General features: G+C 53.5%; 2 protein-coding genes across 2 annotated transcripts in view; one reads left to right on the top strand and one right to left on the bottom strand.

The window, feature by feature from the left end:
* The window catches only part of LOC309340963 (uncharacterized protein), a 132450-nt gene that overhangs the window by 76503 nt on the left and 35069 nt on the right, over window positions 1-20878 (bottom strand). The gene's annotated exons all lie outside the window — the stretch shown is intronic.
* LOC309341187 (olfactory receptor 52L1-like) lies at window positions 4093-9985 on the top strand (the record flags this gene model as incomplete). Its single annotated transcript, XM_081860709.1, has 2 exons — window positions 4093-4786; window positions 9723-9985. 2 exons carry the CDS (start codon window positions 4093-4095, stop codon window positions 9983-9985), a joined length of 957 nt encoding a protein of 318 aa, XP_081716835.1.

Raw genomic sequence — 20878 nt, 5'->3', positions numbered from 1 at the left:
TTTCTCTAGGTTTTCAGCAAGGGAAAGCTGATCCATGTGTATTTGTCAAAGAGGAGGGGCAAAAGAAGCTGTATTGTTTGTTTTATGTTGATGATATTTTGTTCTTTTGGAAAGATGTCACAATGTACAATAACGCCCTAGCTCAACTGAAAGAGCACTTTGACATGAAAGATCTTGGTGAGGTAAACAACTACCTATCTCTTGAAATAGAGAGAGATCAAGATGGTAACATTCTAGTACACCAGTCACGGAAAATTGCTGATGTGTTAAGCAAACTAAACCTGATGGATGCTAACCCTGTAGACACACCGATGACAACAGGTTATCAGGTAGATGACACTGAAGAAGCATTTTCTGACACTACACTGTACAGAAGTGTGCTAGGCAAGCTAAACTTCATTGCCAGATGTTCAAGACCTGACATTGCTGTTAGCTGTAATTTGCTAAGCAGACAAGTCAACAATCCTACTGTTAAGGATTGGAAAGCTCTGAAACGCATAGCGCGCTATTTGAAAGGCACTATGCATTACAGACTGAGATTTAACAATCAGAAGTCTGGTGGTCTTGAGATATTTGCAGATGCAAGTTTTGGAAGTGACACTACAGACAGGAAAAGTACGTCTGGAGTTTGCTATATGTACAATCAGGGTCTATTTGATTGGTCATGCAAGAAGCAAACAACAGTTAGCTTAAGTACTTGTGAAGCTGAACTGAATGCACTGTCTTATTCACTTAAGGATTGTGAATGGTTGTTACAATTGTGCAAAGACATGAGAATTCCTGTCAAATGTCCAATCCAGGTTTACCAGGACAACAAAGCATGTTTGGCTTTGCTGAATTCTGAAGGTTGTAAGCAAAGCACGAAGCACCTGCAATTGAAGTTGCAACATGCTAGGGAACGTATTCAGAAGGGACTCGTAACGGTGTCCTATATGCCAGGTAATGAAATTCCTGCTGATGTATTGTCCAAGATTGTATCAAGGGATCAACACTGTACCTACGTGCAGAAGTTGGGTTTGTACTGATATTGTACGAACACGCTGCCCAGTGATGTTCACAGAAAGGGGGAGGATGTTGGTTTCTGCTTTCTTCACTGTGCAGCGAAATGCTAGTCACAAGGCATTGTTTACATTCCACAGTCAGAGTTGCTGTTGGGTTTCCCACGGGAAAGGGAGACTGGATGTGACGTGCACTGGTTTCCTGTTTTTCACAGTTCTCTCGGTGTTTCAGAGGAGAGAGGAGTTGCTTCTCTGCTCTCGCAGAGGCAAGATGCATGTTTGTATTCTCTCAGCATTGAGGTGTAAATAAAGTAAAGTAAAGTATGTGGCACGTACTGCTCATCCTTCCGCTGTGTCGAAGAGCCTGCAAACACAACAGACCCTCCTGTGCTGGTCCTCGGTCCAGATGCCGTAGATGCCAAGGTTGAGCAGCGGGGGGAAAGTGACTTAGAGCCTCTCTCGCGGCTCTTGCCTTGGTTCTTTTCACTTCCAGTCAAGGCCAAAGGGAATCCTTGGAGCAGATCCCACCGCAAACCACCCATTAATAAGGAGAGGACTCTCCCTGCTAACGACCTCAATTAAATATGGCGGATCCCCATAGAGGATGCCCAGTCAACAAAAGTCTATCACGGAGCCCAGACTATGTGGCTTGTGGCAGTGGCGAAGCTGCTTACTCCGTCACCGGGGGGTGGAGAACAGGTGGGGGCACGGCTGGCACACGCCAGGAGTGTGGCAAGCCACCTGCGGGGGTGTGGCACACATCCTTGGGGCATGGTGAGCTGCCTGTGGGGTGTGGGGTGCATCCCAGGGGTGTGGCATGCCGCCCACAGGGGCGAGGCACCTGGTGTGGTGGAGGGGTGCGTGTCGGGGGGGCAGCTGCCATGGTACCCCCCCCCGATGGTGTCAGGGTGGTCCGCTCCCTCCGCCCCCCCTTCCTCCACCAGTGGCTTGTGGGGGTCTTGCGTGAGGGAAAACATAGTGATGTAGAATGTCAGACAGGAGTTCAGCCAACGAGAAAAGTTTTAGTAACAAAAAGAAGAGGTCTGTGAGACAAAGTTGGGTCAGGAGATGCATTCTTTCAGGTAAAAGTCAACTTATTACTGAAACATGGTATTACAGTAACAGCTTTTCTTAAACTTCAGTTGCTAAAAACCAGGTGTTACACTTCAGGTTTCCAGAATAGGTGGTAAACGGCTCAACTCTGTTTCTGTCACTTCACTCTCATTCCTTAGTTATCACAGTGAAACACTTTTGACACAGCACAGCTTCCTTCACGGCTTAATATTTTGGAGACCAAAGAGGAGGAACATGTTCCCACATCTTCTCCCTCCAGCTTAACTCCTGTCTGAATTCTCCCTCCAGACCCTCAACATGGTCTCCCCATCTCAGCTGTGAGGCTCCTTCCTATGGCTGGACAGATATTCTCCCCTGAGAGGATGTCCCTCTCAGATCAGGGCTTTGCACCAGATGAGTCTTGGGGTCCATTCCAACTCTGCAACTCTCTGTTTCTGTGAAGGAGGGACTCCTCTTGCTCCTCCTTTGGGCATGGCGGTGTTGAGGAGGATCTCTCCCGGGACCTTGTGCCAGGGAGCCCTCACCCTCCTGCAAAATCTGCCTGCTTCTGCAGCTTCCTTCTGAGGCGACTCCTTCCCTCACGCCAGTGACATCGATCCCCTGAGTGATCCCTGATCCCTCACAGGACTCTCTCATGCACAGTGGAGAGCAGCTGGCAGAGTCTGGGAGGTGTGCGTCCTTGGAGATGCCAGTGCAGAGGGCACATGGGCACTTAAAGTCACCCCAGCAGCAGCAGAGTCGGGCAGCCTGACCAAGGTTGAGACACTGAGCGGGAGCCTCAGAACTGGCTGGGATGTGGAGGTGGCCTATGGGCAGCAGGTAAGCCCGGGAGGGAGGCCGGAAGGGCCGGGGCAGGCTCACGTCTCAGAGAAAGAGGCCAAGGAAGAGCAGAATCACAGAATGGGAGAACCAGAGGGGATCCCCCAGGGTCACCAAACCAGCCCCTGCCATGCAGCGATCGCAGCTAAATGCTCCCTGGCAGGTGGCCTCCTATCTTCCCCTTAAAGGCCTCCAAGGAAGGAAAGCCCACCCCCTTCCGAGAGAGTCTCTTCCACCACCCAACAGCTCCTGTCTTCAGAAAGTGATGTGTAATGTTCAGTCAGAATCTCCTTTCTGGTAGATAGAAGCCATCAGTTTGAGTTCTCCCCTCTGGAGCAGCAGAAGACAAGCTTGCTCCATCTTCCAGGGCTCTTCAGATACTTGAAGACGGCTCTCAGGTCACCTCATCTTCTCTTGTCTGGGCATCCCCAACTCTCCCCCCCCCCCTTCATCACAAGGATTGGTTTCCAGACCCCTGAACACCCTTCCCACAAACCTTCCAGTAGTTGCTCGATATCTTCCTTAAACTGGACACAGGACTCCAGGTGGAGTAAAATACCTAAACACTTCTGAGCCCTCAGCCTTCAACGAAATCGAGCTCAGGGCAGGGCGGAAGCACCATAATATACCCCACTTGAAACCGTCAAGATCTCAACATGGGTGCAGCCAGGATTTAGGTTAGGGGGAGAGGACACCCCTCACCATCACCCGCTGTCAGATTCAGAATGAAATGCCTCAACAACAGTTGTTTTAAATTGACTTCTTTTCGCCCCAAGTGCTCAGAGAATCCTGTCAAAACCTTTCTACAATTTTTCCTTTGTACTTGATTTAGGGTGGAGCAGCTGCCCCCCCCACGCCAGCTGGCAATGTCCATGGATCTCAATCCCATGCCCATCCCCCACCCCGAATCAAGTCTCTTGATAGTTGCTAGCCAGGATGATGTCTCTTCTCTGACTCCAATCAGGAAGTCAGAGGCAGACATGCTTCTGAAGCCAGTGGCTGGACGCCACAGAAGGAGAGAGTTGTTCTTGTGCTCGGATCCTGCCTGTGGGTTCCCCGCAATGGGCATCTGGGTGCGGCTGTGAGAACAGAATGCTGGGCTAGATGGGTCGTCTTTGGCCTGGTCTGGCAGCCTCTCCCAGCTTCTATCACCATCCATTCTCCGATTTGCTTTTCCCAGGTGTCTGGAGCTGCCGTGGCGATGACGACCGTGGGCAACACCAGCCTCCGGCCCCTCACCTTCCTCCTGACTGGCATCCCTGGGCTGGAGGCCTCCCAGCACTGGCTCTCCATCCCTCTCTGCTCCATGTATGTCCTGGCTCTGCTGGGGAACGCCTTGCTCCTGGGGGTCATCAAGCTGGAGCCCAGCCTCCACGAGCCCATGTACCTCTTCCTGGCTGCCTTGGCCGTCACGGACCTGGTCCTCTCCACCACCACCCTGCCCCAGATGCTGGCCATCCTGTGGCTAGGGCCCTGCACCATCAGCTTCCACGCCTGCCTGGCCCAGATGTTCCTCATCCATGCCTTCTCCTCCGTGGAGTCGGGCATCCTGGTGGCCATGGCCCTGGACCGCTACGTGGCCATCTGCCTTCCCCTGAGACACTCGGCCATCTTGCGGACGTCCACTGTGGCCAAGGCGGTGCTCCTGATCTTCCTCCGGGGTCTGATCCTCATCGCTCCCTTTGGCCTGCTCCTCCAGAGACTGCCTTTCTGCGGCCACAGGGTCGTCCTCCATGCCTACTGCGAGCACATGGCGGTGGTTAAGCTGGCCTGCGCAGACACCACCGTGAACAGGATGTATGGCCTCTTTGTGGCCCTCTTTGTGGTGGGCATGGACGTCCTCTCCATCGCTCTCTCCTACACCCTGATCCTGCGCGCCGTCTTCCGCCTGCCCTCCTGAAATATACTCAGAGTCGCAAAGTGATTTCATGCTCTTTATTCAGCTCATAGTGGTGAGGAGGAATGAATGAATGTCCCCTCAAAGTATCTGCTTTATATACATTATTTACACAATGGGCTGCACATGATTGGCTAATTCCAGGATTCTACTGTAGGCCAATCAGGTTGTGGATTCACTTCTATCTGGAGCATGATTGGGTGGTTCCTGCTAACCAATCATACTGCTGCATTGTTCTAGGACCAATCAGACTGCTGCATTCTGAATCCTATTGTTCTAGGACCAATCAGACTGCTGCCTTTTGGAGCCTATTGTTCTAGGACCAATCAGACTGCTGCAGTTTGGATCCTATTCAACTCAGTACATAACACCCCTCCCCTCTAAGTTCCAGTCCTGCCCGGAAGGTCGCATTCATAGTCCTCAAGGTACGCCGGTGGCCTACGTGTGCGTTGCGGCCTGGGGTGTTCCCTGGTCCGGGGTTCAGGTTCTGGCTCGTGTTCCAAGGATGGGGCTGTTTGGTCTGGCGCAACCGGCTCGCTCAGTCGTGGTTCTGGTTCCGGTGTCCTTTCGGCCTCGCGGGTCCTCTCTGTATTTACTGATTCTGCCTCTCCTGCTTGCCCCTGCTGCTCTATGGGCCTCACTGCCCCACTGTTCCCTTGGGACTCCTCTGACCTGTCCTCCTCCTCCTGGTTTTCTCCCGGGAAGCGTCGCCGTATCTGGTCGCAGTGGCGGTGCCAGCATTGCCCCCCATCTGTTAGCACCTCGTACGACACGGGGCCCGTGACCCTGGTGACTGTGGCAGGTACCCATGCAGGGCCTGCCCCAAAATTCTTTGCGTACACTGGGTCCTGGGCCTCGAAGGTCCGGGGGTTCCTGCCTTCCCCCACCACTACCTCATCCTGAGCTCTATCGGGGTGAAGGCGGTCCAATCTGATTGCAAGGCGCCGACCCATTAGTAGTTCAGCGGGGCTCCGGCCAGTCGTTGAGCTGGGGGTGCTGTGCTGTGCTAGAAGGAATGTGGCAAGGCGGTACTCCCAATCCCCTTGCGTCATGCGGCGAAGGGTGTCCTTGGTGGTCCGCACCATGCGTTCTGCTTGGCCATTGGTGGCAGGGTGGAATGGCGCCGAACGGATGTGGCGGATGGCGTTCTGCACTGTGAAGGTTTGAAATTCTCCTGATGTAAATGCAGTCCCGTTGTCTGAGACGAGAGTGTCAGGGAGCCCGTGGGTTGCAAACAGCCTGCGTAGTACCCGGATGGCTGCGGACGTAGAAGTGGACGGTACCAGTGCGACTTCCAGCCATTTGGTGTAGGAGTCCACCACTATGAAGAATGTTTTCCCCTGAAAGGGGCCAGCGAAGTCCACATGCAGGCGTGACCATGGTGCTCGGGCGGACTCCCAGGACTGGACTGGGGCCCTTGGGGGATCTGGGCGGGATTCCTGGCAGGCCTGGCAGTGTTTGACCCAGGCCTCTATCTCTCCGTCGATCCCCGGCCACCACACATAACTCCTGGCAAGGGCCTTCATTCTTACTACCCCTGGGTGTGTCTCGTGTAGGGCTGTGAGGACCCTTTTGCGGAGGGGCTGGGGAACAACGACCCTGCTTCCCCATAACAGGCACCCCTTGTGGGCTGACAGTTCATGTTTGCGGGTTGTGTAGCCGGCGAATTCTGGCCCGGGGCTGCGGCTGGGCCATCCCCTCCACACCCAGTCCAGGACCCGGGAGATGACCCTATCTTTCTTGGAATGGTGTGCAACTTCTTGTGCCTGAATGGGGCGGTCAGGAAGCAGCTCCAGGCTCATAACCTCTTGTGCAGGTGCTGGGTCGGGGCCTGTTTCCGGTAGTGGTAGCCTGCTGAGGGCGTCTGCATGGCCCATCGCCTTTCCAGGGCGGTGAATCAGTGCATACTGGTAGCTGGCAAGGAAAATTGACCACCTGAGGACGCGAGGAGACAGCACTTGGGGGGTCTGCTTTTCGGGGGCAAACAAGCCAAGCAACGGCTTGTGGTCAGTCACCACGGTGAAGGGCCGCCCGTACAAGAAATCATGGAATTTTTTTACTCCCTTCACGATTGCCAGACCCTCCTTGTCGATTTGCGAGTAGTTCCGCTCGGTTTCGTTGAGTGTCTGGGAAAAGTATGCTACTGGTACCTCTCTTCCATCCGGGAGTTGGTGTCCCAGGACAGCGCCGATGCCATAGGGCGAGGCGTCGCATGCTAGCACCACCGGCAGCCTCTCGTCGAAGTGTGCCAAGACCGAGTTTGAGACAAGCAAGTCCTTGACTGCCTGGAATGCGGCCTCCTGGCGCTGGCCCCACACCCAAGGGGCCCGCTTGTCCAGGAGTCTGTGTAGGGGCTCCGCTACCGCCGCCTTGTGGGGAAGGAAGGAATGGTAAAAGTTCAATAATCCCAAGAAGGCCTGAAGTTCAGTCTTGTTCTTGGGCGCTGGGGCATCACAAATGGCCCGTACCTTGTCCCCAGTCGGGTGAACCCCTTCTGCATCCACCATAAATCCCAGAAAGTCCACTTGAGGCACTCCTAGTAGACATTTTTCCCGCTTCACCTTGAGACCCGCCGTCTGGAAACGGTGCAGAACAGTGCGGAGGCGGTCCTCAAACTCCTCTGGTGTGGGCCCGGCAATCAACACATCATCAAAGAAGGGGGTGACACCAGGAATCCCTTTAAGGAGAGAGTCCATTAGATTCTGGAATATGCCTGGTGCCACGCTGACCCCGAATTGCAGCCGCTTTACCCTGAACGCTCCTCTGTGCGTCACAATCGTCTGTGCCTCTGCTGTGGCCTCATCTACTGGCAGCTGTTGATATGCTTGGGCCAAGTCCAGCTTGCCAAAAATTTTCGACCCAGCCAGGGTGGCAAGGACATGGCTGACCACTGGCACTGGGTATGCATGGGCCATGAGGGCCTTGTTTATGGTACATTTGTAGTCTGCGCAGATGCGGACCGAACCATTAGGCTTGACGGGTGTGACGATTGGGGTTTCCCAGGGGGCATTAGGCACCGGCTCCAGCACTCCTTGCTCCACGAGTCGGTCCAATTCCTCGTCTATACGGGGTTTCAGGGCGAATGGGACCCGGCGGGCCTTGAGCCTGACTGGTCGTACTGCGGGGTCAAGCTGTAGAGCAATGGGGGGGCCCGTATACTGTCCCAATTTCCCATCGAAAACCCCCGGAAACTCCTTGCATATGGCGTCCACGTCCACTTGTAAGCTCATGTGGTTCACCCCGGTGATGGCTAGTCCCAGTGGTCCAAACCATGCCAACCCCAGTAAGCTAATGTAGGGGCCCTTGACCACAAGCAAGTCCAGTTGCCGCGTCCGCCCTCGGTATTGCACCCTGAAGGTCCCCACCCCCATTGTGGGGACCTTACGTTTCTGGAAGTCCCGGAGGGTGAATGGGGCCGGCCTGAGTTTGGGACCCCCAGTAGGACACAGTTTCCTTAAGGTCCTTGCCGAGATTATGGATAGAGTTGAACCCGTGTCAAGCTCCATGCGGCATGGGGCCCCCTCTATCTGTACCTCTACATAAATTTTCTCTACGTTGGGGTGGGGCAACTGGTATACCTGGAAGTCTGTGAGCTCCGTCGAGTTGCCTTGGTGCGTTGGGCCCCGGGACCTGGGGCTCTTGGATTGGTCATCTGATGCCTGGCTTCGGGTGGGCCGAGCCCGACACACCCGGGTGATGTGTCCCGATTTTCTGCACTGCCTGCACTCTGCGTTGCGGAAACGGCAGGTCCTCCTCTCGTGACTTTCTCCACAGCTTGCGCAGTTCCCTCCTTCTCGTCGAGGCAGCTGTGGTATGTGGGCTGCTTGAGTGCGCTGCTGTACTCGGTGCACCTCCTCCCTGTCGGATCCCGAGTTGTTGGTGAGGTCTTCGTGGTGGACCCTCGGTTGGGACGGCTGGCTCAGCCGTGCCTCTTGCGTCGACCTCTCAGCAGCTTCCGTTGCCAGGGCCTCCTCCAGAGCGACCTGGAACGTTAGGTTCTTCTTAGCGTAGAGGCGTCGTTGCAGCTTCTCATCCTTCAGGCCACCGACGAGGCGGTCACGAAGCATGTTCTCCAGCTCTGAGAAGTTGCAGAACCGGGCAGCTTGGCGGAGAGAGGTCACAAACCCAGTTATGGTTTCCCCAGGGGCTTGCCGCTTTGCGTAGAAGGCATTTCGACGAGCCACCACTGAGGGCTGTGGCGAAAAGTGCCCCTTCAGCTGTTCCATTATTGTTTTGTATGGAACAGTAGCGACGTCTTCAGGCGCAAGGAGAGCCCGGGCGATTTCAAATGTCTCCTCTCCGCAGACGCTGAAGAATATTGCCCTCTTCTTGGCGTCTTCTTCATCGGTGACCCCTTTGGCTTCTAGGAGGAAGGTGAAACGGGAGGCGTACGCTTCCCAGTCTCCAGATGCTGGGTTGAATGGCGAGAAGCTGCTGTCAGTTGCCATTCTGAGTTCCTTGTGTCCCGGAGCTGAAGCCTGGATACACGGTGCGAGGCAGCGGTGCGGCAGGTGGCGGTGCTGCGGTGCTGTGTGTGGCAGTCAGCTCAGCGGGATCCCACCTTCGTCGCCAGTGAAATATACTCAGAGTCGCAAAGTGATTTCATGCTCTTTATTCAGCTCATAGTGGTGAGGAGGAATGAATGAATGTCCCCTCAAAGTATCTGCTTTATATACATTATTTACACAATGGGCTGCACATGATTGGCTAATTCCAGGATTCTACTGTAGGCCAATCAGGTTGTGGATTCACTTCTATCTGGAGCATGATTGGGTGGTTCCTGCTAACCAATCATACTGCTGCATTGTTCTAGGACCAATCAGACTGCTGCATTCTGAATCCTATTGTTCTAGGACCAATCAGACTGCTGCCTTTTGGAGCCTATTGTTCTAGGACCAATCAGACTGCTGCAGTTTGGATCCTATTCAACTCAGTACATAACACCTCCACTCAGGAGCGGCTGAAGGCCCTCAGCACCTGTGCTTCCCATGGCTGTGTGATCCTCATCTTCTACATTCCGGGGCTCTTCTCCTTCCTCACCCACCGCTTTGGCCACAGGGTCCCCCACCAGGTCCACATCCTCCTGGCCACCCTGTACCTCTTGGTGCCACCCATGCTCAACCCCATCGTGTACGGGGTGAAAACGAAGCCAATCCGAAGCAGGGTGGCCAGGGTCTTCTACGGAAGGGTGGCTTGAGGTCTGGGGGGAACGATCTGGGAGGGTGGGCTGCCCCCAGCAGCCTTTGCAGCATCGGAAGGCCGTCCCTGAACCACACTGGCTAAGACGGCTCTCTGCTCCCACCCACAGCATCCGGGAAAGGCAGGGGCACTTTCTCAGTCTTGGTGTCCTGGGAAAAGGCAGAGTTTCTTGGTTAGGATGGTTCTGACATGGTGGTCCCCCCCCCCCAAAGGACTGCATGACCTGCAACACGGAGGAGGAGAGAGTTCAGAGCAGGTCATCCCTCCCAAAATGGGGGGAAAGGGGGATTCTGGTCCAGCTGGGCAAAGGAAGACTAGCTCCTAGAACTTCCATGAACCGTTGCAAAAGACGACTTGTTCGTTGTTGTTGTTTAGTCATTTAGTCGTGTCCGACTCTTCGTGACCCCATGGACCAGAGCACGCCAGGCACTTCTGTCTTCCACTGCCTTCCGCAGTTTGGTCAGACTCATGTTTGTAGCTTCGAAGACACTATCCCACCATCTCGTCCTCTGTCGTTCCCTTCTCCTTGTGCCCACCATCTTTCCCAGCATCAGGGTCTTCTCCAGGGAGTCTTCTCTTCTCATGAGGTGGCCAAAGTCTTGGAGCCTCAGCTTCAGGATCTGTCCTTCCAGTGAGCATTCGGGGCTGATTTCCTTCAGAATGGATTGGAATGGATCTTCTTGCAGTCCATGGGACTCTCAAGAGTCTCCTCCAGCACCATAATTCAAAAGCATCCATTCTTCCGCGATCAGCCTTCTTTATGGTCTTCCTGATGTTTAGTCCGAATCTCCTTTCCTGCCCTCCCCTCTGGAGCAGCAGAAGACAAGCGTGGTCCCTCTGGCAGCCCTTGAGATATTGGAAGATGGTTCTCCTTTCAGTCTCCTCTTCCCCAGGCCAAACATACCCAACTGCCTCAACCGTTCCTCATCAGGCTTGGTCTCCAGACCCTTGATCCTCCTGGCTGCCCTCCTCTGCTCCCCTTCCAGCTGCTCAGTACCCTTCTTGAACTAGACAAAGGTCTCTCTGATCTCAAAAGGATATTAAATTAATTCGAGGAGGGGGAGACAGTGTATTGGCTGGACTAGGACATGGGTTCGAATCCCCACTCGGCCATGAAGGTCACTGGGTGCCCTTGGAGTCAGCCCCCCTCCCTTGCAGGGTTGTTGTGACAAGGAATGGGGTGGAGGAAAACATGTAAGGCACCTGGAGATCCTCGAAAGATCAAGGTGGTATATAAATATAATAAATTAAAAAATATAAAGTAAAAAATAAAATGGAGAGCTTCCATATTCAGGAGGTGTGTACCTCTGAATGCTCCTTGCTGTGTCTCTATGTGTGTGGGGGACAACAGAAGAGGGGCTGCAGCCTGAATGCGCGAGCCGAATGTGGTGTTAAGAGCGGTAGACTCGTAATCTGGGGAAGCAGGTTTGCGTCTCCGCTCCTCCACCTGCAGCTGCTGGGTGACCTTGGGCCAGTCACACTTCTCTGAAGTCTCTCAGCTTCACTCACTTCACAGAGTGTTTGTTGTGGGGGAGGAAGGGAAAGGAGAATGTCAGCCGCTTTGAGACTCCTGAAGGGGAGTGATAAAGCAGGATATCAGATCCAAACTCTTCTTCTACTACTACTTTTCCATCTGACTTGTGAGCTTATTGATTTCACCTGTGGATGGAAGCTTCCTATTGAACCAGAAGGAGAAAGTTCTTCATTTGCTAGAGCAGTTTGGCATGGAAAACTGCAAAGCAGTTCAGACTCCCATGACACCAGATTTCCCAAAGACAGTGTGCAATGATGAATTTGATCAGCCTGATTTGTACCACTCAAAAATAGGACAACTGTTGTATTTAAGCCGGTGGTCAAGGCCGGACATTACGTGTACTACAAACGTTCTGAGCCAACGTGTATCTAAACCCAGTACTGCCAATTGGTGTGCAATGAAAAGGCTTATCAGATATCTAAAGGGCACATTAAGTGTATGTTTAGAGATATCTAGTGCACAAAACAAGAGACTAGAAGTTTTTGTTGATGTGGACCGGGAGAGCTGCGTAGCTGCCAGAAAATCTACAAGTGGAATGGTTATGATGTTTGCCAATTCCCTAATAGGATGGAGGTCAAAGAAACAGGGATTTGTCACAACCTCATCCTGTGAGGCAGAATATGGGAGTCTGTTGCTAGCATGCAATGAAATGAAAGACCTAGATGGTAAAGTGGATTTGCCCATCCAGGTGTACGAAGATAGTCAATCATGCATTGCATTAGCAGGCTCGGAAATAATAATAATAATAATAATAATAATAATAATAATAATAATAAATTTTATTTATATCCCGCCCTCCCCAGCCGAAGCTGGGCTCAGGGCGGCTAACAACAATCAAAATAATCCAACATTCTAAAAACATTCATTATAAAATTAATTAAAATCAAATTAAAATCAAATTGATGGCAACCATTAAGCAAAATTCTGTGCAGATTGCCAGAGGAGGGGGTCAGGCTGCGCCTTGACCAAAGGCCTGGTGGAACAGCTCCGTCTTGCAGGCCCTGCGGAAAGATGTCAGGTCCCGCAGGGCCCTAGTCTCTTGTGACAGAGCGTTCCACCAGATTGGAGCCGCGGCTGAAAAAGCCCTGGCTCTAGTTGAGGCCAGCCTAACCTCTCTGTGGCCTGGGATCTTTAGGATGTTTTTATTTGCAGACCGTAAATTTCTCTGTGGGACATACCAGGAGAGGCGGTCCCGTAGGTACGAGGGTCCTAGGCCATATAGGGCTTTAAAGGTTAAAACCAGCACCTTAAACCTGATCCTGTACTCCACCGGGAGCCAGTGCAGCTGGTATAGTACCGGATGAATATGATCTCACAGTGAAGACCCCATAAGGAGTCTCGCCGCGGCATTCTGCACCCACTGGAGTTTCTGGGTCAGTCTCAAGGGTAGCCCCACGTAGAGCGAGTTACAATGATCCGGTCTGGAGGTGACCGTCGCGTGGATCACAGTGGCTAGGTCAGGGCGAGAGAGATAAGGAGCCAACTGCTTAGCTTGGCAGAGATGAAAAAATGCCGCCTTTGTTATAGCTGTAATCTGCACCTCCATAGAGAGGGAGGTATCGAAGATTACCCCCAAACTCTTAACGGACGATGCTGGCACTAATTGCGCCCCCGCAAGAGATGGGAGTTGCCCCCTCAATCCCATATTGCTCCGTCCCAGACCTCTGTCTTCGAAGGATTTAACTTCAACCGGCTCCCACGTAACCATCCAGCCACAGCTTCCAGACATCTGGTCAGTGTGTCTGGGGCCGAGTCAGGATGGCCATCCATCAACAGATAGAGTTGGGTGTCATCGGCATACTGATGGCAACCCAGCCCAAAACTCCAGACAAGCTGGGCGAGGGGGCACATAAAGATGTTAAAAAGCATCGGGGAGAGAATCGCACCCTGAGGTACTCCACACACCAAGGAGTGGCGCGATGACAATTCCCCCCCAAGCGCCACCCTCTGTCCCCGACCAGAGAGAAACGAGCACAGCCATTGAAGGACTGTGCCCTGGATCCCCACGTCGGCAAGGCGGTGGTCCAGGAGTTCGTGATCGACCATGTCGAAGGCTGCTGACAGGTCTAGAAGAATCAGCAGCCCCGACCCGCCTCGATCCAGCTGCCTGCGGAGATCATCTGTTAGGGCGACCAGAGCCGTCTCGGTCCCATGACCAGCGCGGAAGCCGCACCAAAACATATTGCTATACATCATGCAAACGTTAGAGCTAGTGTACAGGATGGGGTAATCAAACTGGAGTATTGTCAATCACAAGATAATATTGCTGATTTGTTTACCAAGCTGTTGCCAGCAACAGGTCATAACGAACTGATGACAAAACTGGGTTTATATATATAAGTGTATGTATGTTTTGTTTCTATTGGATTTTTTGTTTTGTTTTGTTTTGCATTTAAGAAACAGAAGGGGTGTCGGGGGGGGCGCTAGGGGCGCCTTGGAAGATGGCGGATATTAACATCTATCCAGCTCGCATGAGGTAATTAGAGGCTGATTATGGGGAGTAAATCAGTCTCCCTTCATCTCTCCAGGGGGGAGAGATGCAGTTTTCAGCCGCTGTTGCCATAAATCACCCCCGAGTTCGGAAGAAGGAGGGGGTGAGGCACTGGGTGCACAACCCTCAGCGGGCCTCGGAACTCCTCCAAAGCTGCTTCCAGGTGCGAAACTAGTTGCGTTACTTAAAAGGAAAAAAATTGGTGAAAGATAACGCACATGCTTCAAGAGAGGCAGGAGGTTCTTATCTGCTAACAATTTTACCACTGAAATGAAGAAGACTGAGACAGAAGATTACATCAAAGTACTACAGACATGCCTTGTCCATGTCTGTAGTACTTTGATGTAATCTTCCGTCTCAGTCTCTTTGTGATGCAGTTAGAATGGAGATTGGATACGAGACCTGTGTTGCAGGAGGTTTGGTCTTGGGGAGGGTGAGCCAAAGATTTATTATTTTTGATGAGATTGTGAACTGGAAGGGGCAGCCCTCCTGGAAAAAGACTAATTTACGATGCAACAGGTCGGGAAAGTTAAAGAGTGAGCTTTTAGACTGTATTTCATTGGGACAAGATGGCGATTGCTTGCTCGAGCGGAAATGCCTGGATTATTGGATGAGAGCGATTTACGAGAGAGCAGTACAAAGCCCACACAGAAACACAAATAAGACTTTTTTTCAACCCACTTGCAGAGCAAATCGGAGGAGAATGGAAAGGAAAATGAGTAATGACAAGGATTGAGAAGAAGGGACTGGAAATATCATTCTTAATATGAAAGCAGCAGAAATATTCGAGGATTGGACTCCTGCTGATCAAAAAGCATGGGTACCCCCCACAAAAATTTATAATTTGGAAAACAATTGGATTATATGATATGTATTGTTATAATTTGGATTAATTGGTTTGATGTGTTTAATTTGGTAATATGAAACTTAATAAAAATTATTTTTTAAAAGAAGAAACAGAAGGGGTGTCACAGCTTAAAATTAGCCACGGTTTCTTTAATACAAAAGGAGCTGAGTCAGCATGAGTCGGCGGCCTACAATGAATCAGCAAAGCCTGCATGATTCATGCAACCTTCCACCCACATATGCCTATAATATATAGGGTGGTCATTGATGGTCTGTTTGTGGGTTGGGTTGTCAGATGGTAGAAAGCTGGTTGCATTTGATATGTAGAAAGCTGTCGGTCGTGGTTGGAGAAGAAGATTTTTAATAATAAAAGCAGCATTCTGCAAAGTACTCTTTCTCAAGGACTCTTTGTGCCGACTAGGGTCTGAGGACCAGGCAAAGGAGGTCAGAACCTTTTCCTTTTCAAACACATAAAAATCACTGCAACCCCCCCTCCCTGCCCACATGACCTGGGTTGCTGTGCGTAAGAGAAACCTGGTGGACAAGCAGCGGCAAGAACAGGCCCACCTGCTTCATCCAACGGAGTGTCTGTTACAAAGGCCAGGTCAAGTCCTCCATCCATGATCAAGTCGTGGATGACAGCCATCTTATGAATTATTGACCTGGCATTGCACAGCAGCACCTTCAGGTCACGTGGGCATCCCTTGCGGATTCCAACATCCATCCGGTCAAGACCAGACCCGGAGGCAGGGATAGTCCTCAAACAATGACTAAACTGACCTCCTCGGTCTGGTCTTAGCGTAACTCCTCCTCTTACCTGTGATCACTGAGATCGGGTATCCCAGTGCACACCCCCCACCCCCCATGGAACCTGCCCCAGCCATTTTGTTGGATTGGGCCCCCTCCCCGGCAGCCCTGGCCCTCTCCCCTTAAGAATCAAATGCAAACTATACAATAACCCAATAAGTCAGTAGAAACTAATTTAAACAACACACAACAACTGTTGAGCAGGGGAAGTCTGGTCCTCACCCTCCAGGCCAAGTGGGAAAAGGCCTTGCAAGGAGAAGAGGAGGAGGAGGAGGAGGAGGAGGAGGAGGAGGAGTCTGGATTTGGTATTCCACTTTATCACTACCCTAAGAAGTCTCAAAGATGACATCAATAACCTCATAAGTCAGATGGAAAAGTAGAAGAAGAAGAAGAGGAGGAGGAGGAGGAGGAGGAGGAGGAGGAGGAGGAGTAGTTTGGATTTGATATCCCGCCTTTCACTCCCTTTAAGGAGTCTCAAAGCGGCTGACATTCTCCTTTCCCTTCCTCCCCCACAACAAACACTCTGCGAGGTGAGTGGGGCTGAGAGACTTCAAAGTGTGACTGGCCCAGGTCACCCAGCAGCTGCATGTGGAGGAGCAGAGACGCGAACCCGGTTCCCCAGATTACAAGTCCACCGCTCTTAACCACTACACCACACTGGCTCTCAGGTCTTCCTTCCAGCACCCAGGGCAGGAGTAGCAGCAACCATGGAGATTCCACCTGCCTCCTTCAAAAGGAGGGCACTCACCTGAGTAAAGAATTTGAGGTGATGCATCATTGGTCTACTCCTCATGTGTTCTATGTTTTAAAAGTCCCTGAGATCTCTTGATGAAGGTGGTATATCAACTTAATAAACAATAATAACAACCGCCATGCATTTTTTGTCCATTGAATCAGCAATTCAGCATTTCTGGAAGGGGAAATATTGTATGTTTCCATAGCAACATGCAGAAGAAAGTTTTGCTCATTCATGGTGTAGCAGGAAATCCCCCCCCCAATCATTCAGTTTGTACAAACTTCACACACACTCACACTCACACTCACACACTACATACGCTATGCTTCTGTTATAAATTCATAGAAAATCAACCATACATCGGATTTGCACTGTTCCACTTTTATTTTACTCCATGAAGGAAGGACTACAAAATGGGGAAGGTTTGATTCAGGGCAGCATAATACCTTCACCATCCCAGCACATCCACAGGAGCCCTGCCCAGTTGCTATGCCAACCCTGATGGTCCCAGACAGAAGACCATCAAGGTTTCAAAGAACTTGCATATGGGAGTGGATTCAGCATGGACTGGAACAAAGGACAATGATCAGCTCTTCCCTCTGGGGGCAGGAAACTGCGACTACCTTTTGTCTTCTGAAAATGGCTCATGGGGAGGGGGGAGAAGGGAACCAGCCAGGTGACAGGACACTCAGGTTACCACCACAACTCCTCCCTCAACCCCTCCTTTCTGTAATGTATGCATGATGTTTCTGGGGGTGGGCTTGACCTAGAGGAGGGGAATTTCAAAAGTTTTTATAAGGTCTTGCACACCATTTTTCTGTGTCTTTTTTCTCACCTGCAAGTGAGGGGAGCACCCTGTTGCAACAGTTCAATAAAGGCCAAGCCTACAGGCTGCTGTTTTCCTCCAAGTTATCCTGGTTGGTGTCTTTGTTTTGTCCAAGGGAGCCCTCGGATTTTTCCGGTAACAATGGTGAGAATATGATTTATTTATTTTGAACTTCGCTTGGTTCCTCCTTGGCAGCCATTGTGATTGTTTCAGCAGTGCTAGAACTCAGGATCCGCTGCCTTGAGGGGCATCTAAGAGCAGTTGGGCCCTCTGAAATGAGGCAACCACAAAGTGAGTGTAACTGAAGGAAGAACTTGTGTGTTTCTGGGCCAGATTGTTGCCCTCAGGAGAGGGAGACCAGGAACACCCCCCAAGCAGGACCCAGAGAGCCAGTCCCCCCCTCGTTATCTCCTTCCCCAGAGAACAGCTCTCCCAGGCTGGCTTCTTGCACTCTTTGAAGCAGGGCTCTCTCTCCCCAGTCAGAGCAGCGGCAACGTCTTGCCTGCGGCACTCCAGCCTGGGCTGCGCTGCTCCTCCGCTTCCTGGCCGAGGGACCGAGGGAGATGCTCAGAGCCCAGCCAAGAGCCAAAGGCCCCCCCAAAAAAGGGACCGAGGGAGATGCTCAGAGCCCAGCCAAGAGCCAAAGACCCCCCCCCAAAAAGGGACCGAGGGAGATGCTCAGAGCCCAGCCAAGAGCCAAAGGACCCCCCAAGGGACCGAGGGAGATGCTCAGAGCCCAGCCAAGAGCCAAAGGACCCCCCCAAAGGGACCGAGGAAGATGCTCAGAGCCCAGCCAAGAGCCAAAGGCCCCCCCCAAAAGAGACCGAGGGAGATGCTCAGAGCCCAGCCGAGAGCCAAAGGCCCCCCCCAAAAGGGACCGAGGGAGATGCTCAGAGCCCAGCCAAGAGCCAAAGGCCCCCCCAAAAAAGGGACCGAGGGAGATGCTCAGAGCCCAGCCAAGAGCCAAAGGCCCCCCAAAAGGGACCGAGGGAGATGCTCAGAGCCCAGCCAAGAGCCAAAGGCCCCCCAAAAGGGACCGAGGGAGATGCTCAGAGCCCAGCCAAGAGCCAAAGGCCCCCCCAAAAAAGGGACCGAGGGAGATGCTCAGAGCCCAGCCAAGAGCCAAAGGCCCCCCCAAAAAGGGACCGAGGGAGATGCTCAGAGCCCAGCCAAGAGCCAAAGGACCCCCAAAGGGACCGAGGGAGATGCTCAGAGCCCAGCCAAGAGCCAAAGGCCCCCCAAAAAAGGGACGGAGGGAGATGCTCAGAGCCCAGCCAAGAGCCAAAGCCCCCCCCCCCAAGGGACCGAGGGAGATGCTCAGAGCCCAGCCAAGAGCCAAAGGCCCCCCAAAAGGGACCGAGGGAGATGCTCAGAGCCCAGCCAAGAGCCAAAGGCCCCCCAAAGGGACCGAGGGAGATGCTCAGAGCCCAGCCAAGAGCCAAAGGCCCCCCAAAGGGACCGAGGGAGGTGCTCAGAGCCCAGCCAAGAGCCAAAGACCCCCCAAAAGGGACTGAGGGAGATGCTCAGAGCCCAGCCAAGAGCCAAAGCCCCCCCCCAAAAGGGACCGAGGGAGGTGCTCAGAGCCCAGCCAAGAGCCAAGGCCCCCCCAAAAGGGACTGAGGGAGATGCTCAGAGCCCAGCCAAGAGCCAAAGGCCCCCCCAAAAAAGGGACTGAGGGAGATGCTCAGAGCCCAGCCAAGAGCCAAAGGCCCCCCCAAAAAAGGGACCGAGGGAGATGCTCAGAGCCCAGCCAGGAGCCAAAGGCCCCCCCAAAAAAGGGACTGAGGGAGATGCTCAGAGACCAGCCAGGAGCCAAAGGCCCCCCCCCAAAAGGGACTGAGGGAGATGCTCAGAGCCCAGCCAAGAGCCAAAGGCCCCCCCCCAAAAGGGACCGAGGGAGATGCTCAGAGCCCAGCCAAGAGCCAAAGGACCCCCTCAAAAGGGACCGAGGGAGATGCTCAGAGCCCAGCCAGGAGCCAAAGCCCCCCCCAAAAGGGACTGAGGGAGATGCTCAGAGCCCAGCCGAGCCAAAGGCCCCCCCCAAAAAGGGACTGAGGGAGATGCTCAGAGCCCAGCCAAGAGCCAAAGGCCCCCCCCAAAAAAGGGACCGAGGGAGATGCTCAGAGCCCAGCCAAGAGCCACAGGCCCCCCCCCAAAAGGGACTGAGGGAGATGCTCAGAGCCCAGCCAAGAGCCAAAGACCCCCCCAAAAAGGGACCGAGGGAGATGCTCAGAGCCCAGCCAGGAGCCAAAGCCCCCCCCAAAGGGACTGAGGGAGATGCTCAGAGCCCAGCCAAGAGCCAAAGGCCCCCCCAAAAAAGGGACTGAGGGAGATGCTCAGAGCCCAGCCAAGAGCCAAAGGCCCCCCCAAAAAAGGGACCGAGGGAGATGCTCAGAGCCAAGCCAGGAGCCAAAGGCCCCCCCCAAAGGGACTGAGGGAGATGCTCAGAGCCCAGCCAAGAGCCAAAGGCCCCCCCAAAAAGGGACCGAGGGAGATGCTCAGAGCCCAACCAAGAGCCACAGGCGCCCCAAAAAAGGGACCGAGGGAGATGCTCAGAGCCCAGCCAAGAGCCAAAGGCCCCCCAAAAAAGGGACCGAGGGAGATGCTCAGAGCCCAGCCAAGAGCCAAAGGCCCCCCCAAAAAAGGGACCGAGGGAGATGCTCAGAGCCCAGCCAAGAGCCAAAGACCCCCCCAAAAAAAGGGACCGAGGGAGATGCTCAGAGCCCAGCCAAGAGCCAAAGGCCCCCCCAAGGGACCGAGGGAGATGCTCAGAGCCCAGCCAAGAGCCAAAGGACCCCCCCAAAGGGACCGAGGAAGATGCTCAGAGCCCAGCCAAGAGCCAAAGGCCCCCCCCAAGGGACCGAGGGAGATGCTCAGAGCGCAGCCAAGAGCCAAAGCCCCCCCCCCAAGGGACCGAGGGAGATGCTCAGAGCCCAGCCAAGAGCCAAAGGCCCCCCAAAAGGGACCGAGGGAGATGCTCAGAGCCCAGCCAAGAGCCAAAGGCGCCCCAAAAGGGACCGAGGGAGATGCTCAGAGCCCAGCCAAGAGCCAAAGGCCCCCCAAAAGGGACCGAGGGAGATGCTCAGAGCCCAGCCAAGAGCCAAAGGACCCCCCAAGGGACCGAGGGAGATGCTCAGAGCCCAGCCAAGAGCCAAAGGCCCCCCAAAAAAGGGACGGAGGGAGATGCTCAGAGCCCAGCCAAGAGCCAAAGGCCCCCCAAAAAAGGGACCGAGGGAGATGCTCAGAGCCCAGCCAAGAGCCAAAGGCCCCCCAAAAAAGGGACCGAGGGAGATGCTCAGAGACCAGCCAAGAGCCAAAGGCCCCCCAAAAGGGACCGAGGGAGATGCTCAGAGCCCAGCCAAGAGCCAAAGCCCCCCCCCAAAGGGACCGAGGGAGATGCTCAGAGCCCAGCCAAGAGCCAAAGGCCCCCCCCAAAAGGGACCGAGGGAGATGCTCAGAGCCCAGCCAAGAGCCAAAGGCCCCCCCAAAAAGGGACCGAGGGAGATGCTCAGAGCCCAGCCAAGAGCCAAAGGCCCCCCCAAAAAGGGACCGAGGGAGATGCTCAGAGCCCAGCCAAGAGCCAAAGGCCCCCCAAAGGGACCGAGGGAGATGCTCAGAGCCCAGCCAAGAGCCAAAGGCCCCCCAAAGGGA

The sequence above is a fragment of the Podarcis erhardii genome (genome assembly GCF_964252035.2).
Source record: "Podarcis erhardii genome assembly, chromosome: 4".
NCBI classification, from domain to species: domain Eukaryota; kingdom Metazoa; phylum Chordata; class Lepidosauria; order Squamata; family Lacertidae; genus Podarcis; species Podarcis erhardii.
Note: the sequence above shows the minus strand (reverse complement) of the source record. Positions and strands in the feature narration are given on the sequence as shown.